At 36.6% G+C, this 22,697-nt stretch overlaps 1 protein-coding gene across 1 annotated transcript in view; it reads right to left on the bottom strand.

Annotated features, from left to right (window-relative positions):
• cdh11 (cadherin 11, type 2, OB-cadherin (osteoblast)) overlaps positions 1-22,697 on the bottom strand; it is a 131,440-nt gene that overhangs the window by 7,765 nt on the left and 100,978 nt on the right. The window contains exons 6-10 of the mRNA XM_039763113.1: positions 20,028-20,215; positions 9,391-9,644; positions 7,466-7,602; positions 6,523-6,644; positions 6,045-6,162 (exon numbers count right to left, since the gene is read on the bottom strand). Coding sequence (XP_039619047.1) covers positions 6,045-6,162; positions 6,523-6,644; positions 7,466-7,602; positions 9,391-9,644; positions 20,028-20,215 — 819 coding nt within the window. The remainder of the gene's footprint in view (positions 1-6,044; positions 6,163-6,522; positions 6,645-7,465; positions 7,603-9,390; positions 9,645-20,027; positions 20,216-22,697) is intronic.

The raw sequence follows: 22,697 nt of genomic DNA, 5'->3' as shown, positions 1-22,697 counted from the left end.
CATTTAAGGACTAATACACATAGGCATTGGATTACTCTACAAAGAAAAGCTAACAGAAATGTAGCAAAAATATAAGGATGGAGTACCTAGGAAGAAATTCAGGGGACTGAGAAAACTGGACAAATTGTACAGCTAAATATTTTTCATCAATTCAAACGGCAGGTAAATCAGTAATCCTTCTTGTAAAAAACCTGATCAAAGTAACATCACCTAACTCAAAATTCCCTTTTCTCTGGTCCACTGATGATTTTAACACTTAAGTGACAAAACATTTGGTATCAAGTGTTTAACTCAAACAGTGTTACTCATATGGTCTCTAGTTGACCATCCTTCACAAAAATATTTGGGGTATAAATAGACCTGATGCAGTACATGGCTTGGCGTGGAATGGAACAGGTAATTTTACTCTATTACATGCCTTAGAGAGAAGCGTCTTCTCCTCCCAGAGTGCAAGGCATGGCTTTACATTAGTTTCTCTGAGTTCAAGGACCAGTATAATGGAAATAGTCCTCACAGTGTAATTGACTTCTAAATACTGAGAGTTTAAACTCAGCTGCCTAGTTATCTTGTTGAAGATGGTATGCTGCCTGTCTTTGAATGATTAACTGAAATAGAAATTGGGTCACTTTAGCAATTAACAAGTCCAAAAAAGAAAGATAGATACAAAGGTCTCTATTAATAAATGTTCTAATATTCTTACATTTGTCATTGTACTCCATATGAGGGGGTTAATACAGATGGAATGACTGACAGAGAAGATGCTTTTAGGATCATTTTGCACACAGATACAGAAAATGTTTGTATTCATTTCGGTTTATTTATTTGATAAACCTGACTGAGTATCAGTAGTTCATGTTTATGTGACAAAGTATTGTAAAGGACCGCACACATTGACTGGGTTCCCAGTCAGAACAGGTCCTATTCCCTTAAATGTCCAGGAGGCCAATGTAACAAAACATGCCTCCCCGACCAACTACATGGCAGCATCCCTGGGCTTTGGGACCAATCTGGATACCCGCAGGGAATCTTGGAACCTGTAGTGGAGTGAGGCAGCCTTACTGGGGTCCATGGGTGCCACCAGAGGGAGCTGCATGGAGTTGCTCTCCCTACGTAGAGGAACTTCAAATTGACATATATCAGGCTATGTCTTGGCACCAGAAGAGCTCCCAGGTCAGGATAAAAGAAGTCTCTCAACCTCATTTATTATTTCTGAGTCTGGAAGAAGAGGGCAACACTTGCAGAAGGAAGTGAAGTTTGAGGAAGAAGAAGAGAACAGAGAGAACAAAGAGAATTCATTGTCCACTGTGATTGTCTAGTTGTAGCAAGGTACAGTATTTGGAAGAATAAATATAATTTATTTGAACCCGTGACTGTGTGCATGTCAGTTGTGTCTGGGGTTTGGGGCTTGAGAGTGCCCCCTGTCTCCCACAGTATGCAACACAATACACTGAGGTGTACAGTGTTACACTGGGTGTGTATGCAAAATTAGAAAAGAAATGTGCAGTTCTCTAGTTTCAATTACACCTCTTCACATGCTATTCTTAAATTATTTAGCCATTTACTATGGTTGTTTACGGTGGATATATTCTAGTTTTTTCTGATCAAGGTCATGGGTGGGAGATCTTGACTCAGCAACAGCAGGATAAAGGTTAGAGTCAGCAAGAGACATCATTCCACTGCAAGGCACAGTTGTTATTCAATAATCACACACCAGGCTTTTTGTAGAGTGGAAAGCATTTTAAGTATTATCAAGTGTTAAGAAATAAGGCAGTTAATTGTTAAGTGTAAATGAACAAAAATGTAGAATAAAAAGAAAGAGTGAATTGTCAAGTCTCTATAAAAATCTTTGTTCCTCAGTTTTCTGTTCCTTGCAAAGGCAATTTGGTTAAGACAATTAGAGTGTTTACAAATCATGGAAAGATATTTGAGGCACTGCTTATATCTGGAGAGTTTTTTTACTATGAGCAGAACAGCAGACTGGAAGCTGCAGGACTTTTCAAGAATTTACTATTATTAGGATATAATTGTCTGACATTGGATCAGCTTAGAGAAGTTTCATTTTATGTCTGCAGGTATGTCTCTATCAGGCTAGCATCTTAATTGATGTAGTTATTCACAGAGGAGGATGCACAAAGTTTGTTTATATTAGTCTTGTACATTCACAAATGAGAAATTAAACTTTTAGAACATTACAGAATGAAATGTCAAGCCAAAAATTAAATTATTTTTAGAAGACCTTATTAAGTTAATTTAAGGCAATACAGTTTGCCATTTTTTTCAGATATTATTTTAAGATACATTTATTGAAAAATAATGTTTAGCTTGTCACTTGGTAGAACACTATTACTTTTATTAAAACAACTATAAAAACATGTAAGGAATTAAAGATCTTTTAAATACCTAAGGATCACCAGTAAAATAAGTGTTTCTTCTCAATATAAGTAAAGCATAGCATTATTTTGGTATGTTTTTTATGTTCAGTTTGCCTATCACACAAAGACTGGAATGAAAGATGCAATTATCTGTCTGCTCCATAAGGCTTATGCTCACCTAGACAAAGCTGGCAGCACTTTAAGGAATATGGTTTTTGATTTCCCATGTGCCTTCAATGCCATCCAGTCATTCCTTTAATGGGGTAAGCTTAGAGATATGCAGGTGGGTGAGTATTGTGTCCTGAATAATGGACTATGTGTGGACTGGCTGTGGTTTTTGAGACTCAAAAGAATGTGTTTCTGATATGGATGTGAGCAACACTGGAGCATCACAAGGACAGTCCTGTCTCCTTTTCTCTTCACTCCGTACACCTCTGACTATAAATATAATACCAGGTCATGTCACTTGAAGAAATTCTCAGATGATTCTGCACTAATGGGGTAAATCGATATAGGGAATGAGACAGAGTATAGGAGTCAGGTGGAGAAATGTGTTTCTTGCTGCAAACATAACTGTCTGCATCTTAACATCAGCAAAACCAAGGAACTGGCTATTCACTTTCACCACACCAAACAGGCAATAGCTGTTCAGGGAGTGGACGTGGAAGTGGTGCACTCCTACAAGTATTTGGGGGTCCACATCAGTGACAGGTTTAACTAGTCTCAAAACACAGCAGGAACTGTATAAGAAAAGGCAGAGCAGAATATCTGTCTGTCTGGCTGTACATTCCACCTGTTTGTACAATGATACACTTGTACCTTGACTGACATCCTTAATTTCTATTGGTATCAGTATCTGTACACACAGAAATGAACTGGCAGCTACTGACATATTTTTGGTCTGCTTAGACCCATAACAGCAAAATGAGCGGTTTAATAAATTACTGTAAATAATAATCAAAATGCATAGCATCAATACATTCAGAAAAACAATTTTCTCCCATTTGGAAGTTAACTACACTGCAATATATTGAAAAATATGATGAACAGACAAAATACTGAAAAATGTTATTTGCTTATTTATACATTTTTTCTTTAAATTTATTTCAAAGGTATCAGACTTTTTTTGACGTGTTTTACTAGTTCAAGCTTTTTCCACTGAAGGGTATGCAGCACAAGCTAGGAGAGAGGTATAAAAATTGCACCACCATTTGCCCTTCTCTAAAGGTAACCACAACTATTTGAGAAAAACGCAAATGAATATTAGGATTGCCCCAAACACAAGACATTATGCTGATCAGAATAAGCTGATCAGCATCTTGATCTTTACACACACTGAGAAGGACCAAGAGTCTTGTGTCCTAGTCATGTAATGTATGTGGTCTACATGTTCTTTCCATGTTATTGTTGCTTATTCTTTGTCATATATGGCCAGGGACCCTGCCTGGCCGGAATGCCAAGTTTATGAGAGGAATGGGGGAGAGAGAGTGGTTGGGGCATTATCTCGCCCAGGTTGCTAGGAAGCAGCCCCACTTAGTTGCTATGGTGCCATGGATTCCTGCAGGACTTCATGGGAATTAGAGTTTGGGACGGCCCTGTTGGGATCTGGGAGTGCTGCCAGGTGGTGCTGCATGGGTTGTGGAGCCCTAGTTTGTTAGGGTTCTGCCTTTCCCGGAAGTGCACTGAAGGTACTCGTAGGCACTTGGATAAAAGGAGCCAGCTGCCACTACTCCGGGAGCAAGAGTTGGGAGGTGCTTGCCAGGAGGAGTGGAGGTGGACCGAGAGAGAAAGAGAGAGGACAAGGGAAGATAAAACATTGGTGTGTACCATGTTTGGTGCTTTTGAATTGTGCTGTACAGGTTGAAAACAGGGTAAGGCATTTCCCATAAGGAAAATAAAAAAAACAAAATGTGTGCTGAACTTTTGCCCTGCATCTGTCTGTGTCAGGTTTGTGGAACTGTGCACCCCCTGAAGGCCACACCTTTTATACCTCAAAGTCATTTAATCCTAAACTTGAGGTGTTGCTGTTTCAATTTAGCCAATATATTTTCCTATCTAGCAAATGGTTGTAAGGCTCTCGGTTTAGTCAGTGTTTAAATAAACATTGTAGTTTGTCAGATGGTGATAATGTCTGTGGGTATCAACACTGATATAGACCAGGCACCAGTATTCTATTGTTTAATTTATTTTTTGTGATGCAAATGGTGTGTGAACTTGCATGTCTTTCTAGACATTAGCAAAAGAGGGACTAACTATTATTAGTTAGCAAAGTTAATGTTCGTGTTATACATGTCTGCACACACAAAGGATAATTCTGGTATGTCCCTTCCCCAACGTTCATACCAAAAACATCACTTGGTGTAACCAGTAGCTGCAATTACTGCTTGGATTTCTGGAGTTGCAGACAGGCTCTCTTACTGTAAACATGGCACTCTCCTGCTGAGCATTTCATATTAAAGTTCTTCTCATGGTAGCATCATGGTCTGCATGCTCCCTCAGCTGTGCAGTTTTACAGTTAAGTATTCTTGGTAGTGCTATTACTCAATGTTACAGAAAAGCTTATTGTATCCTGCCTTTCATGGTGAAGTTGTTCATACCGTAAAAGGTTAACATTTGCAGTTATGATATAGTTATTTCTGCCAGTCACTGGGGATTGTTAGACTCTAGACATTTAAATGCAATCATCCATACTTAACACTTGCCCTCTGTCAGTGAAAGCAGCTCATTCTAAGGAGTTTCTAGGTTGTAAATGGAGTCAAAGGTTTCAATTGCATCAGGGCAAGATGTAGATAACAGTCAGATTACTTTTTGGGGCCCCAGATTGTAGCAGAAACCAAGAAAAGTTTGCAATGCTGTCCTATTGTCAAAAAGCCTGTTTGCCTTCATGAATAGTGTATGATCTAGTCCATCCATCCATCCTGCTGAATCCAAACACAGGGTCACAGGGGGTCTGCTGGAGCCAATCCCAGCCAACACAGGGACCAATCCTGGGCAGGGTGCCAACCCACCGCAGGACACACACCAGGGCCAATTTTGAATCGCCAATCCACCTAACCTGCATGTCTTTGGACTGTGGGAGGAAACCGGAGTGCCCAGAGGAAAGCCACACAGACACGGGGAGAACATGCAAACTCCACGCAGGGAGGACCCGGGAAGCGAACCCAAGTCTCCTAACTGTGAGGCAGCAGCACTACCACTGCGCCACCGTGCCACCTGTGATCTAGTCCTATGGTCTAAATGTAGAAGTATACTTTTATTTAATTTTATTTCTTTTATGACCTATGAAGTTTCTAATTTCTTACCAAATGGCTAAGTGTATTGTTATGTATTTTGATTTTTGTATGTTGCTTTGGGTAAAGACATCTGCTAAATAATATAAAGAATAAAATAATAAATAACTTCATATCTTGAGAATAGACAAGGAAAACAAAAATTTAGCAAACTCTGCACACAAAGTATTTGAGGTATCAGTCACTTTGGATGTGTGTTTCATTTAATATCCTAAGTATTTTTTAATGCATATCCTTTTCACCTCATGTTTGATTTTTTAAATATTATTTCTTTGCAGGTCTAAGTATAAATAAGGTGAAGGAGCCTAAATGAGCAATGTTCAAGAGGCAGGTATCTAAGTCAGGCTAGTTCGATAATATTTATTCAGCTATTATTACTTACCTCTGTTGTCTCTGAGGGTGAAGTTGGGGTTGTTAAGAACCTCTTGTGCCAGTCCAAAAATGAAACGTGGTCCATTGGCAGTTTCATCTTTATCCACTGCACTGATTATTATAATAAGCTTTGAATCAAAAACAAACAACAAAATAAGGACACCAAAATTAGTTTGTGAAAGTTGCCTCAGCTTTGTACAGTTTTGCATTTTTTACCACACTCATTTTTAAACATTAACTATTCCTTTTAAACACACAAAATATTATATATTTTTAAATACAAAACATATTCTCAAATTGGAATATAAATATGAAAGTTTGGAAAATCTTGTAATTGGCTACTTAAATTATTAATAGTACATACAACCTATAATCATCCTTTTTCTTTGCACATTATTTAATATATTATGTCTGATGTAAAAACAAAAACAAGCTTTTGTTGTAAGTAAGCTGAAACTAAGGCATAACAGAATTTGCTGTTATCGTACCTTACCAGGCTGGGAATTTTCACAAACAAATGCTTCATATTGCTCAGCAAATTCTGGTGCATTATCATTGACATCCAGAACTTTGATGGAAACATGAACACTGGCCTTTTGGTGGGTGTTTTCTGTACCAAAAAATAATAATTTTAGTTAACATATGCACCCTTTTTCAGTTTTAAAAAAACATAAAAAATGGTGTATTACTACTTGATGTTAGACTGTATTGTTACCTAAAAATAATTTTAGTTTGGAAATGAAAATTGACTCTAAAAATTGATCTTAAGGTTTGAAAACCTACTATGAAACTAATAATATGTCATGTAAAACTTCTTGAATAGCGCAATTATACAGAAATCAATTACAATAGAGAGAGAGAGAGGTGATCAAAATTTTTAGCCTGGACCTGAAAGTTGTAATGTTAGCATCTTGTTTTGTAAGTGGCCAAAAACTAGTTTGTTTGCACTAAAATATGTGAATTACATGTTTCTACCAGTTGTGGATTATAGTTTCATGTTTCAACTTATGCTGAAAAAAGCACTATTAAGTATCATACAATCATTAACTGTTCATTAACATAAACATTAATCATTACTGTAGCAGTAAAAGGGGTCTGTCCAGGTTTCTGAATTGGTGAGAATGAGTCTCCAAAGGAATATTGTCTAGGGTCTAGAAATTTAATGACAGCATGATGCCAGGCTCAAAATCCTTTGTGGATGACTAACAAACTGCACAGCCAATCTAACATTTTTTCAATGTTTAAATTGTTTAATTTGCTCAAATACAGAAGTCAGAAATTCACTAGCCAACTCTGAAATATGAGATCACGTTCATGCAGTAATATTGCCACTCAACATTCTCATCAACAACTGTTCTCATCATTAGAAATCACTCCATGTGTATACTGGCTTAAGTGATCTAAAAAACAAAGTGCTTAAGATACACATACGGTTTTCTTCAGCAATGATGGTGATGTTGTGCCATGCCATGGCCTCACGGTCCAGTGGTTTGGTTGTCTTGATAATACCCTCATCAGGATGGATATTAAAAAAACGATCTAGATTTGTGTGCTGATTAATGGTATACCTGGTAAGAGAAAAAAAAAAAGCATCATATCCTTTCTTATTTTACTTTAGATAGTACTGAAAAATGTGGCATATCTGAATACAATTAACAGCCATTAACAGATTATAATATATTAAGGAATTAGCTGCTATTAGTAAATGTGCCTATTTAAACATTTATCTGAACAATTTATTGCTATTATGTTGAGTTGCCATCTTAAAAGTTACACATAACTACTGGCAGGCTGGTCACCCATGTTTCCTTTGAATAGCTTGAATTTGTTGGTGCAAGATCTCAAAAAGGTGTCAAGAGTAAGTTGCAGCGATGCTGAACTTCTAGGCTTATTGTGGCATATAGTGTTTGAATATTATCTGTTGGAAGGTCTCTTCTCCAAATATCTTGTACACCAGAACTCACACTTTTGATTAGATTGAGATGTGATGATTGAAATAGTGAATAAATGCATTAAACTGAATTCACTGTGTTATTTCTGGCCCTTCCTGGCCTTGTGACATGTAGTGTTATCATGTTGAACATGCTCATTTTTAAATTAGTACAGTGCTGCCAGAAGCGAAGTGTCAAATTACTAAAAACGTTCACACATAATGTTGCATTGAAATGTTGCTCTATCTGTAATAAGGTCAAATCAAAAACACCATTACCTGCGGGCACTGGTTTTTATTTTCCACAGTAGGGAAGACTGATTCATTGACTCATTTAGATTTTAGTATATCTAAGTCCTTTAATCATTTTGCATTAGTAGGATATTAGACCAACACATTTTTTCCTATCTTCCAGTGCCCAGTGTTTGTCTACTCAATGGCAGGAGTGGAAACTGGTAGACTTATTAGCTGCCCTAGTCCCCATAACAAAATAAGATGAGTTGTTCGGCCAGTTTTGACACCATTGTTGGAGCCAACTGTTACTTGGGTGACTGTAGTCTGTCTGCTAATCTCCGCAAGACAAGTACACTTGTCACAATGGCTATCCTTACTGCTCTGCTTCCATTTACAAGACCAGATGTTATCTGGATGTTTTCGGTGATGACCTTTTCTTCAGTCCCCTGTGACACTGTCACATTTGTTGTAGGGCTACTCATGAAAACTTAATGCTGGAATGCCCAGCTCCTCTTAACCTTATTGTCTTTAAAATATTTTAAATACTTAGATTCACCATTTTATTTTTCAGATTGCACACACAACTGATTTATTGGTACTTTAAGTGAGAACAACTAGTGTATGTAATAAAATGAAAACTCTGAGTATTTCAGATTACAATTTTATTTTATGCCATTTCAAGAGTTGAATTAGGCCAGACAGAAAGAAAGAAAGCATCGTAGTATTATCCATCCATCATCTAACCTGCTATATCCTAACTACAAGGACATGGGGGTCTGCTTGAGCCAATCCCAGCCAACACAGGGCACAAGGCAGGAAACAAACCCCAGGCAGGGCACCAGCCCACCACAGGGCACACACACACACACCAAGGACAATTTAGGATTGCCAATGCACCTAACCTGCATGTCTTTGGACTGTGGGAGGAAACCCACGCAGTCACGGGGAGAACATGCAAACTCCACGCAGGGAGGACCTGGGAAGTGAACCCAGGTCTCCTTACTGTGAGGCAGCAGCGCTACCCACTGTGCCACCGTGGCGCCCTCATAGTATTATGAAGTACAATAAATTAAAAAAAACATTGTAATATTCTGTAGTTAGTTGAATGCCATATTATAATTGGATCTATCTGAATAATCTTTTATATTATTGTGGTCTAACAATACACAAAAAAGTCAGTTTAATCACCTACTTTATTGGGTTGTTGGAGGCATCTGTGTCTTTGGCATGGACTCGTCCCACCACTGTCCCTGCAGGCGCATTTTCCTGTACTTCCAGACTGTAGCGTGGTGATGAGAACACTGGTGGCTCATCTGCGTCTTCAATTGCAATTTTCACGGTTGCAGTGTCCCTAAAAGGCCCCCAGCTGTCAAATCGTTTGTCTATATAAGCATTATATGCCTCCACCTTCAGACTATAGGCTTTTTTGGTTTCAAAGTCCACATGCTGTAAAATAGAACCATATACTCAATTAATCATGGTTTTCTGAAAATTTTCACAATTTCCTGCAGCAAAATTTTTTTTTGAAAAATAAAATTCAGCAAAAGTGATGTTTTATACACTTTTGTCCTGACTCATAATTAACACGTTGAAATTTCTACATTTTTTTTAGATAATCAATACATCTACTATTTATAAAATTAATCATTTTCCTAAGGTAAGGAAATTACCACTTTAGATTACACTAATTTTACACTTTTTCTTTTGAGACACTGCCATATATTACAGTCAGTTTAACACTAAGACTATGAGCAAATAAAAAACAGAAAAAAAAAACAATGGACACATAAATAGACATACAACAAATGTTAAGAGTTGTCTTTTAGCTAGGGTAGAAAAAGAGAAATGGAGCGTTGATAAATGAAAGTGTAGGATGACTCTTTGATGGATGATAATGGAGCCACTTATACATTGATTGTAAAAGGGGAGAGGGAGAAGGTGGTGAAATTGCACTCTCTGCCAGAAAGAGGCAGTTGACTCTGTGTGTCTATTAGTTTGGAGAATTAAATGAGCATACAAGTGGGGTGTGTGCCTAGTAATGCAGGACAATTTCTCTAATATATTTTTGCCTTTATAATAAATATATCTATAATTTTCAGATAGGTTAATGGGCAGAAACACTTGTGGGGGCAAACACAAAAGCGGAATAGACAAAAACAGAGATGCACACCCATTTAAACATGTACAGTATATAAACATCCATTCATTTTCTGTATCACAGGCTTCTTTCTACACAGTTGCTCACTGTTTATAGTCTTCAGTACCAATCAAATATTCATAAGCAGAGAAATTTAAAAACAAGGTTGAGATACATTATTTGTAAACTTTGCAAGTTCTCTCTCTTTTTTACCTGGAGACAATAATTTTCTAACAATGTTCAAAGCAAGCTGTATGGGTATTTGGTACTTAATTTCTTATGATTCTTATGCTTAATCTCGAGAAAAGAAGCCTGGGTGGGAAACCTAATCCAGGTATTTAAAATCCTCGAAGGCATTGATAAAGTAGATCCAACAACATTCTTTCAGATTAAGGGTGAATCACACACTTGAACAGCAGTGGAAATGAAGGGGAAGTGGATTTAAGACTGAAGATAGGAAGCACATCTTTACTCAAAGAGTTGTGGGACTCTAGAACAACCTCGGCAATCATTAAGAGGAATCTGGATGAGATATTGGGACAGCTTAACTATCAGCTAATCAAACGGTCTTGATGACCTGGTCTCCTCTCGTTTGTCAAATTTGTATGGTGTTCATGTTTCTAATTACCTGTGTGTTAGTACAGTATGTTTAGCCTTCTCTGGGACTGACTGCAGAAACATAATAAAGAAAATTAATCAAAATATGGAAAATCTAGCCTGGAAACAAGCTCTAATTAAAAGAGACACTGTTTTGTGATTAATGTTTTTAATATGAAAATTATCTTTTACTTGGTAAAAGTTGTAATTATTTGCTATATTTTAGTTGTGAATGGGGGATCCCTCATCTGTGTTTCAAAATACCGACAGACAGGTAAAAAGTCATTTTTACTTAAGGTTATAAGTACAATGAACAAACAATGAATGCTCCTGAGCTCACTATGCAAGCTATGATCAAAGAATTAATCTTCTATATTGTCTTGGCTGAAACTCTGTCCTAATTATGAGAGTCACTATCCTATTCTTTGCCCTACCTACTGTCATGCTGACTCTATCTTTAAAGACTCCTGCTGTCCTGATGTCTTCTTGTCTGCACATTTCCAAGCTATATGAGCCAATAATAAAATTAAATTACCCCCATTCACCTGGATGCCACTTGCACATGGCAATTTACAAAATCTGCCGACTCTGCAAGCTCCTGAGACATAAAGTATATATAGCAGTCCCTACTATATACCCATGATGAGACCCTCTTTTTTCCTCTCCATAAAAGCTTGCTGAATAAAAATAAAATGATGTCACATGCCATATTTTACAAATTAGCACATGAAAATTAGTGACCTTATGGAAGTCTAGAAAAGGTCTACTTTTATACTCTGGATACCATTACTTTTGAAATGATATCACAATATACACACTTATAATTTTCATTAAAAAGGATATCCTTTGAGGTTCTTAAAAATTATTTCACCTTATGAACATGTGCTGAGTTCACCTTAATAGTGTAGCGATATGTGCTAATTTGTTTTAATGGTTTTTCTTCTGCCAATATTATAAATCTACACAATAAAGAATCCTGAAATACAGAAGACAAGAATGACCTAATTATTTCATTCAGCAGGTCTAATGGTGCTCTCTACAATGTCCCTCGATAAAAAAACTGGTCCCCTTCAATCCTTTATTTTGGCATCTAATAAGTTGGTTGCTGAAACTAATCAGCACCAGATAATAGCCACAATAATACGAAGCTGTCTCTTAATATTCAAACAGCACTGCCTGCCTGGAGTTGAAACGGAATACTTGATTAAAACCCCAGCAATTCTGTCAGTAATTTCGACTTTAATTTTCAACATGCTTTGAAGAGCAAAAGGTGATGATTTCCCAAGGGATATATCAGGGAGGCATTATGTTATTGAGTGCAGCAGCTTGGCATCAAAGTGATTGTTGCTGGCAGTCTGCATTGTCTGTGTCATCGCCATCATCAGTTGAAAAATTGTACAGTATATCCTGGGATAGCCTTTCCTGCACTAGGCCTCTTATTTGCACTGATTTCTCATTATGCCATTTCTGAGTCATCATTTTAAGAAGCCATGATGTTATTTTGTTGGAACTTTAAAATTAACCAATTGATTTAACTGTTTAGCTGTCATACTTCTCACAGTGAAAGGTAAATAGTGCATGTTTCAATTTATACAAATTACCGTTTCTTGCCGAAATAAGATTTGAAGGTAATGTGTTTTCTTAAAATGAGTTGTAAATAATAGGGGTCCTTTTATATACAATTCTCATACTCAACACTAATGCAAAAAAGGGCAAAAGTATTGAGAAATAATTATTGAGGGGGACAAGCAAGAGGAAGCCAAGTCACATACTACTAAACAAAAGCGGCTTCCTGCTCAGATGGGGGATGGACAAAAGTGTGCACAGCATGTCCCTCCTGCTCTCCACTGTGGAACGCATTGCTCTGAAAAGCACAGCTGACTGTACACACCATAATAATGCAGATCTGAGTGAGACAGAGAAGAAGGCATGTTGGTAAAATTTTGCCTGTTTTAATTTATACCTGTCTGTGATCCAAAACAAAAAAAACAAAAAAGATCATAAACCTGAATTGGAAAAAAAAAGTAAGAACCAGAAGGTAAAGTATACTTGATAATTAGGCTGACTGACTTTAAACATTTCCAATATAGGACACAATTCATCCAGTGAGTGAATTAGAGAGTGATTATTTCTTCTTTTTAAAAACTCGCTTCGCTTGCCAACCCCCTGGCCTGTGCTACACGCCAGCCACTTTACGTCTCTGCCGCTCACATTTGTGGATTTCACTTTCAACAAACAACAAATCTTTTCATTCTCGCAGATACGCCTCTTCATTGGGAAGAAACACTCTGATGGCAACACAAAGTGGACGATCTACAAGTCTTCGACTTAAAGTTTAAATCTTATATATTCGATCTCTTTTCACTGTTCCGTTATTTCACCAAGTAATAATTTCTGTTTGTTTATGCTAATGTGATCTTTACTATCATTTTTTTCAGACTTTCAAATTTAAGTACTTTCATTATCTCTAACCTGCTCTGCATGTGTATCGCACCAACATTTTGAAACCTCTTTACAACATTCTACTTTGTCATCTACTCTTTGTCTTTTATTTCCGGCCCCGGGCGTGGTTAAATCTCTTGGCACAAAGTCCCGTCTTGCGGGACTTGAAAGTATCTCTCTGTAAAAGTCACATCTCCTCCCAGGCTAAAAAGTCTTGTCTCACCCCAGGATTTTTTTATATAATAGAGAGATGTATATTAATTTGAAAAGTGATTTGGGGTGTCACTCTGGGTATATTGTGCATGTGGTATAAACGTATATTTAACTGAAGATAAGGGGGTCGTTATCAGTTTTGTGGGTGTGTGCATTGTACAATTATGTGTATTAAACCGAATAGTAAACTTATTCAATGAGAGGTTGATTAAAAATGGGAAATCTTGTTAACTCTTGTGATACATTGGATAAAGTGGAACTCAAAGGCACCCAAATGATAATCCACAAAATGAAGTAAAACTAAAAATACACAAAGCATAAAATAATGGGAGTAACACAATGTTCAAGTAAAACTCCCACAATTGACTGCTATAAAATAAGCACAACATAGTAAATGATAAGTAAACTGATATACAGAATAAAGGGCCGAATAGGTGGCCCAGATTATTCCTAACAATACTTATTAGAAGATACCCCACCAGTAAAATGCCTCAAGTACTAAACACTTCCATTCCATTCTGTCTGTCTTTGCCTTTGAAATGTGCATAATGTCTCACTGTGACAACCAAATCAGAAGTTTTTTTGTTTTCAATGTGTGTCTATATTTATTTAATTATCTATGTATTTAATTAAAGAGCTCCTGTAAAAATATACATTTCCCCTTTGGGAGAAATAAAATTCTAATGTTCTAAGTTCTAAACTTCACTTTGTAGCCCCCCTTCCTCTTACTGCTCAACTACTTGCCCAGAACATGTCACAAAGTTTAAAGTTTACACTCTGGACACAAGGAGGTTTTAAACCACACCCTGGGGCCACTGGATATTCCAGTTTTCTCTTCATTTCTGAGGCTCAGCTCACTTATTAGTAGCCAAGACTACTTGATAATCTGCCCCCTTTAATATACAGTACAACAGGTGTGTATATTTTCTCCCACAAATCACAATGATATTGATATGCGTAATCCTCTTATTCTTTTACCCATCCTCCAGCCATCCCTTTAGTCCTGTGGTCTTTAAATAATTAGTTTGATGACACTCTCGTAATATACTTAATATACTACACAGGCGCCTGGCCTCGTTCCACATTGACATTAAACATGAATATTTCTGCAAGTACAGGATTCTTTCTGTGAATAAAGGAGCTTCTGAAGCCTGCCTCTCTCCAGCCCCTTAATGCCCCATCCACCTGTGTGGCCCTCACATCATTTTAAAATATTTCTGAGATAAACATATTTACAGAAGGTAGTGTGGGTTTCATCTTGCCATTTTACACAAAAAAAAACTTAAATAAGGGAATGTCAAATGATAGTAATCAACCAAAATGATATTAATAGTAATTAATCCTAGGCTTTCCTCTTTCACCTTTGCAATTACAATGAAGCATGTGTAGTTTATTATATTAATTAAAACAACACTAGTGAAATTCTGTATTACAGTACATAATATATGCATAATATTTGTGCAGCTGTCTTTTTAGATGCCATTCAAGCTTGCCAGTTAGAGTATACCAACGGGAATTAAGAAAATACAGTTGAATGAGTACAACAATATGTATTCGTATAGTAATGCCAACATTGCTCTGGGCCAGGACTCTGCAAATAGAAGGCACATAACAGCAATCCACTCAGTGTTTACATGTGTGATGTTCACTTTTATGAAAGCCTAGCTTGGTGATACACTTTGGTTCCCATGACACGTCTTCACAGGTGACACTAATGACCACTTTAATGCCTAAATGTATGTATCCAGGAGTGTATATGAATTGCAAATATTTCCAGGTGACTGAGTATTTGAGTCACACATATTTCCAAGTGACTGATGTTGACAGGCAAATGCTCTTACACTCACCTGCTGCCAGTCGTTTGTATTTTTATTAGTACCATGCAGGAGAAAAAATAAAAGAATACTGTGTTCCTCAGCACTAAGCATCAGTCATTTTGTTATCTCTTTTCTCTGTCCAAACAATGTGTTTTCAGCATTACAACAATGAAAAAACACTTTCTGCTATTTAAAGAAGTGCTTACTGTAATTAGTGCTTCTCTGTCCTGATTTTTACATCCATAGACTACTATACTCATCCTTATGAGTAAAACAAAAAATCATGGAATTTGTCTTTTAATTTTTTTGTGTGCAGTTTCAAAACTGAAAAATTTCACTATTAGCCCTCACTTCACTTCACAGTATGGCATAACAGTCATTATGTAAAGAAGACCAATGCTCAATGACTGCTTGTCATTATTTCTATTATATTATAATTACTAGTACCTATCCTATAATCTTACCGTCAAGCCTGCTGTGCTGCACAAATTTAAGTTTAATTTATACATGGTTTAAAATTTTATAAAGATTTTATCCTCAGGGTATAAATATATGAGCATTATACAATTAAAATCAGAAATTTTAAAGAGCCACTAATTGTCACAGCTGTGCCACATTACTAAAGTAAATTTGATTTTCTATCCAAAATATATTCAAAGCCCCAAAATGATTGTGTAACATTTTTCAAATTATCTTTGTTTTCTTCCACAAACGACGCCAATAAAAAATGGTATTATAATGAGGCCTCCCCTCCAAATCATGATTTAAATTTTTTAAACTGCACCATCTTTCACTTATTGCAAATATGCACAGCAAATGCTTTCAAAATGTAATCTTATTTTCAAAGCTTAGTGAGACCAACCAATGTGAATCCTCCTTTAAATCGTTTCTATGCTATATTTAACATTATTTTATGAATGTTTTTGGTTATTTATAGTGACTTTCGTAGCTAAAAGTATGACTATTAGACCAGGTTTTGATGCAGATATTTTCAGTTTGCTGTAACATCAAATCTACACAAAACAGGCCCTGTTTTCATCAGTTCATGTATTCAAATGAACTACACAAAATTAAAAAAAAAAAACGCTGAAATTATAGAAACTACTTAAATAGTACAAGAAATGTGGCTTGCTGCTGCTGCTGCTGCTGCCGAGTTGCGTGTTCTGCTTGTTGCACTGCGCGTCAATCATTTAAAAACCTGTACAACAGCTGTTCTTTTGTTTCACTGCCTTGTCTCGCAGGATGTTAAAGTGTCTCCGAGAAAATCATGTATTGTCTCCTTCCAAGCCTTCCAAGATTTTTTTTATCTATACTAATAAAAGACAAAGCCCTCACTGACTGACTGACTCACTGACTTACTGACTGACTCACTCACTGACTGACTGACTCACTGACTCATCACTAATTCTCCAAGTTCCCGTGTGGGTAGAAGGCTGAAATTTGGCAGGCTCATTCCTTACAGCTTACTTACAAGAGTTGGGCAGGTTTCATTTCGAAATTCTACGCGTAATGGTCATAACTGGAAACTATTTTACTCCATTTACTGTAATGGAGTTTAACTCGAAAGCCGTGGGGGGCGGAGTTTCATGTGACATCATCACGCCTCCCACGTAATTACGCAGTACGTAGAAAACCAGGAAGAGCTCCAAAAAGCACTTAAGAAAACATGCATTATATAATTAAGAAGACAGCGAAACAATTACAAGCGAGCGAGTGACATATAAAACCATATTCAGTGGCTCACGTGAACTGACGCAGTGCGCAGACAAAAAGCAACATGTGACTAGGACGCACTTCCGGGTTGTAGGGAAAACAATCGTTGTTCCTCCCTGCGACGCCTTCTAGTGGCCCCTGTGGTATCCAGCACTGCTGTGGATAAAAACTCCATTGTCCATAATTCCCTGCTGGCATTCGGGGCACCTCCAAGCTGCAGGGAGGGCTCCATCTGACGGCCTGGGGGTATTGGCCGGGATGACTGGCCAGCCATATATCACAATATACTGTATAAACACACTATGGTCTGAACACACACCAGAATGACAAAAAATTATGAAAATTAAAAAGAAAGAATACTTCTGATTTGACAATCACCGTTAACCCCAATACAGTTTCTTGACACACTTCTACTAAATAATTTGAATAATTTTCAGACTTTGGCTGAAAGTCCTCAGTGTTAATGTGTCAGAGAGAGGACGTGCAATATTATTCATAAAGGCACACAATTTTTAATTCTCCCTTCGCTACTACCTCCATGGGGTCCAGAGTGCATCCTTATTACATTAAAGGAACACAGTGTCCTAAGGAAAAAAGGGCCTGCTGTGCCCTTTCTTTTGAATCATACGTTTTATACCACCAGAATGTCCTTTTTGGGCAGTACCTAGCTTACTGTTTCTTCTGCAAGCAATAAGAATCTTCACTACATGCCACAAACCACATCATATCCTTGTTAATCAGGATATGCAGTATTCTTATTTCAGTGTCCTCTTGTATTGCAGACTGTCTCACCTTTTAATGGAGTATTAGCCCAGTAAACATGTGCAATAAACTCATTTCAAGTCAATAGATTCCTACAAGCAATTAGATTTCACTTTACTAGTTTACCAGCTTGATTTCAGAATGTTGATAATACTGTACATCCTAGAAATTAACAGACTGCCTTGTGCAGGTTAGATTGAATCTATTATTGCCTGCACATCACTACAGTTTTGGGGTCTGCATCGTGGTAGCATTTTAGAATGAATACATCCATCCATCCATTTTCCAACCCACTGAATCCAAACACAGGGTCCTGCTGAAGCCAATCCCAGCCAACACAGAGCACAAGGCAGGAACCAATCCTGGGCAGGGTGCCAACCCACCACAGGACACACACAAACACACCCACAGCACACACTTTAGAATCACCTAACCTGCATGTCTTTGGACTGTGGGAGGAAACCCACGCAGACACGGGGAGAACATGCAAACTCCACGCAGGGAGGACCCGGGACGTGAACCCAGGTCTCCTAACTGCGAGGGAGCAGCGCTACCACTATGCCACCGTGCCGCCCAGAATGAATACATTTCTAAAAAAAAGTGCAAGTTAATTGTGGGTTTGCTCAAATTGTTAGAATTACAAAGCATCAAGTTGTTGTGTTTAAGTGTTTTGTTTGAACGGCTTAAGTATTTCAGTAAGCATGCTCAGAGTTAATGCAGACCTTTCACATACTTGTTGCACATAGAATACTATAATCCAACCACAACTGCCTAGACAAAAAACAAAAATATTCATTACATTCTTATTGTGCATCTTTTAATTTTGCAAGATGAGGTGTAATGTTAATCTGTCATTTATATTTCTTTCATGGCCTTTGTATATGTTTGTTTTCCATCAATTGATCAAATGGTTTAACTCAGACTCAGACCTAGCCAAATACTTGCTTACAAGCTGGGTATATTTTAATATTTGGAAAAGTATGAAGAAATTATGCTCCTCAGAAGAATGAAAAACAGAAGGTAGAAAAAAAGAATTGAAGGGTAAAGAGTGCATTCACTTGACAGAGTTCAAGTGGGAAGGAAACTGCAAAAAAAGCCGGGGATTCAAAGTTAAAAACCCTAACCTTAACTAAAACCTTTAGCCATCATTATGCTCTAGTACAGCACCCAGTCTTGTTTCTACATTATTTCAATACTGTTAATACACTTATTCAAGTATACCAATGCAAAGTTAACAAATGTTAGCAATTTACAAAGGCCTACATAGTCAATTATATAATTAATTACAAATCTTGACGAAATAAAAAACAAAATTGTATGCCAAGTAACTGCAAAGCATCCTGGAACCGTTTATGGCAACTGCATACAGATAAAAGAAAACATCACAACATGAAACAAGATTATCTGCTTGGAGACAGTCAGAGGAATTTAAATAGGAGAATTATCATGGCAGGATATTCTAATATTATTTAGGCCTGCAGCGAGAGAGAATCACATAACAATACACAAAAAAATTAGCCCATCTTTTTTCATATCCATCTGTAATATGTTTTATAATTTGAAATCTATTCATTTTAAAAGCTAGACTATCTATATCTTCAGTTTGGAAAATTATTTCAAATTCCTGGCAAACATTGCTCAGTTCTGATAAACATATTGTGAATTATTTTGTTCTATCCTATTATATGCATAATAAAAGAAAAAATAAAAACTGAATTTTCAGCTTCCATAGTTAGTACTAGGGCTTGACTATAACTGATCTTATTTTAAAATGAAAATTAGTGCATTCATTAAACAATATTAATGCATTCACCCCTTATACAGGTGTGCCCTTATTTTGATTCCAACTGATCTACTAGTTTTCAACCCATCAATTAAATATATGTGTATATGTATGTACAGTACATAGATTTTAATTAACTCTTTTCAGGACCTAGAGAGAATGCAATTGCACGCAACTATTTTCATTACCTTTGACTTACTTATTATCAATAAGCAATTGAATTATTTTAGTTGACAAAACAGAAATAGAACCCCAATCTTATGCAGGAAATCTGCTAGACCAAAGCAAAAAAACATTATCTTTATTAGTAAACTGCACATTACAATATTCAGTGATCTCATATCAGAAAAAAAACTCAATTTTACCTTTCTAAGCTTTATGACCCCTTCTTGAGTCTGAGAATCTGTAGTAACTTCAAATATTTCCACCCCATCACCTTCAAGGACACGGTATGAAACAAGGCCATTTTCCCCTAAATCTGGATCTTTTGCTTTAATCCGGCCAACCACTTCACCAGGAACTGAAGCTTCAGAGATGGACATTGTGTAGACACCTAGTTAAAAAAAAATAACCACAGTTAATAAGAAACAATTTATTTTCACAGGAAGAAAATGAAGATTGTATATCCAATTTTAATATGAATTGTATGGGTCATCTTTTAAGTAAGTTAGGTTAGCACATCATGCATTAAGCAAGAGGCTCATTAAAGTCAGTTCACAAAAACATCAAAGCATTAGAAGGTGCATGCTTCAGCAGTGACTTTCCCAGATATTTAGTCTAATCTATGGTGAAGAACCTGATCTATGCTTTCTTTGTTGTTGTCTGAAGCTTAAATACCATCCATCTAGCAAAAAATACTACACAAAATAAAAGCACATTTTTTCACCAAACTGCTTGATTATCCTAGAATCAGAATCACAGTTTTTATGAAGCAGCTATCAGATTATAATGAGAAAGATAAAATAAGTTTAAATGTGCCATAGATTTCTACCACTATCACTTCTACCGCTTCAAATAAAATACAAACGTCACAGATCATATTTTAAAAACGCTTGGATGGAACACATCAAAATTAAAAACTCACTACTTAAATTAAGCAAGAAATTACTTCTTAAGATAAACCACAAATTGGTAGCCAAACCAAGGGTCTTTGGGGTACTTAACTCCTTTGTTTGCATCACTATGAGTGTTCTTCATGTCAAATTTCCCTAAGCATACCCAGTCTTGCACTCATTTGAAAAATACATATTTGTAATAAAGTATTTCTGACAAGATGTACAAATTGGAACGCATTATCTGCAGGTATATGGTTCCAGGCAACCCTGCGGATGTGAAAAAGCTGCAGATGCTCAGAACTTTTAAGAAAGCATAAAGATAATGGCAGGCATGAAGTGAACCGAAGGGTAATACAGTGGGACTGAGTGTTGGCTGTGGTTGGATACACCATCACTGAGCAGCACCCTGAGCAGAATCAACCTGCGCATGTTATTTCCTATGCATATTTTGTGGGCAGCACTGCACATGGGAATTTCAAATGTTTATTTTAGAGAGTATTCTGAAATTTTGGTTTTAATAGTTTCAAAATGCAGTTGCTTGTCATTGATTTAGTTTGGTCTCTCTTGGTGTTTTAAGCGTTGCAATATTTTACATTCAATTAAAGTGTGGGGAGTAGAGCTGGGTGGCCATGCAATAAAGTTTAAAGAAATTATAAACAAAGACATCCAATCTCATTTCAAGCGCCACAAAAGTTAACATTACATTAAAAAGTGGGACAAGGAGGGTGGAGAGATTTTGGAAATGAATAATGCATGCATTCTTGAAAACAATGCTGGTACACACCAAGCAATGATGGTATACAATGTATAAAAACTGAGAATTGCTGGTACTCAGTACAGAAGTGTACCGGCCCACTATACACTATATGTCTTGATATTTGCTTAGAAGATGCTCAAGTAATAAACTGACTGACAAACAAGCATTTCATACCATTCCTAATTAATAACATATACTTCATCCATAATGAAAAAAATATATCCATTTAATTATCATAATTTTGTGATCAAAATGTTTTATGATTATTTAAAGAAATGCTCCAATTATTAGATTCCCTACGACCCTGCTCAGAAAAAAGCAACTTTGGAAGATAGATGGATAGATAAATGGATTCTCTGAAACTAAAATAAAGATAATTCTTATAAAAGCTCACACCTACATTGGCATTTAGTCACCAGACCCAATAAAAAAAATAGTTTTTATTTAGGTTAGATATGCATCATAGTGTTACTTCAAGTAACATCAGACAGTCAAATATGAAAATTTCTTGATTTCATTTTGACATGTATCTTAGTATATTTTACAGTACCTTATACATGGTGCACATGAACTAAGTAAGAAACTGGGGCATACCACCCTTAAAAAGTAGCCGGTGACAAAATAAATGTAGATGGTGGACAAATTCCATTATTACTTGTATTGCAAACGAATGCACATTTTTGCACTTCTGTGCCATCACTACAAACAAATTACAACCATGTATTTAAAATTGTTCTTTACATTTTGACATAGACTCAGATATGATTTAATGGCCTGCAGACATCTTGCAGTAATAAAATTTTCTTGCTCCATCGTTAAGGTTTCATCAGAATACTTTTTAGAAAATGATCTCCAAACATCTTGAAACTTTTAGAAAATACATGCCAAACAATGGGAATGTTTGCCTAACTCTTAGTATAATGTCTACTGTATGTACTTCAGCCTTTTTATGAGATTACTGTGGTTAAGTAAACTATAGTAATTCAGAAGTGGCATTTACTGACATTTGGCAGCTTTGTTTATTGACACCCTCATTTTAGATTAATTGGTGACTCTAAATTGTCCCTGTATGTGTGTGTGCATAAGTAGCCCCTGCCATGGACTGTTGCCCTGTCCAGGGATGATTCCTGCCATGCATCTGATACAACAAGGACATAATACAGTCCCTTTTAAATCTGAAATAGATTAAGCACATCTGAGATTATGATGTTACACTTTATTTA

The sequence above is a fragment of the Polypterus senegalus genome, chromosome 9 (assembly GCF_016835505.1).
Source record: "Polypterus senegalus isolate Bchr_013 chromosome 9, ASM1683550v1, whole genome shotgun sequence".
NCBI classification, from domain to species: Eukaryota; Metazoa; Chordata; class Cladistia; order Polypteriformes; family Polypteridae; genus Polypterus; species Polypterus senegalus.
This window is presented reverse-complemented; position numbering and strand designations above follow the sequence as displayed.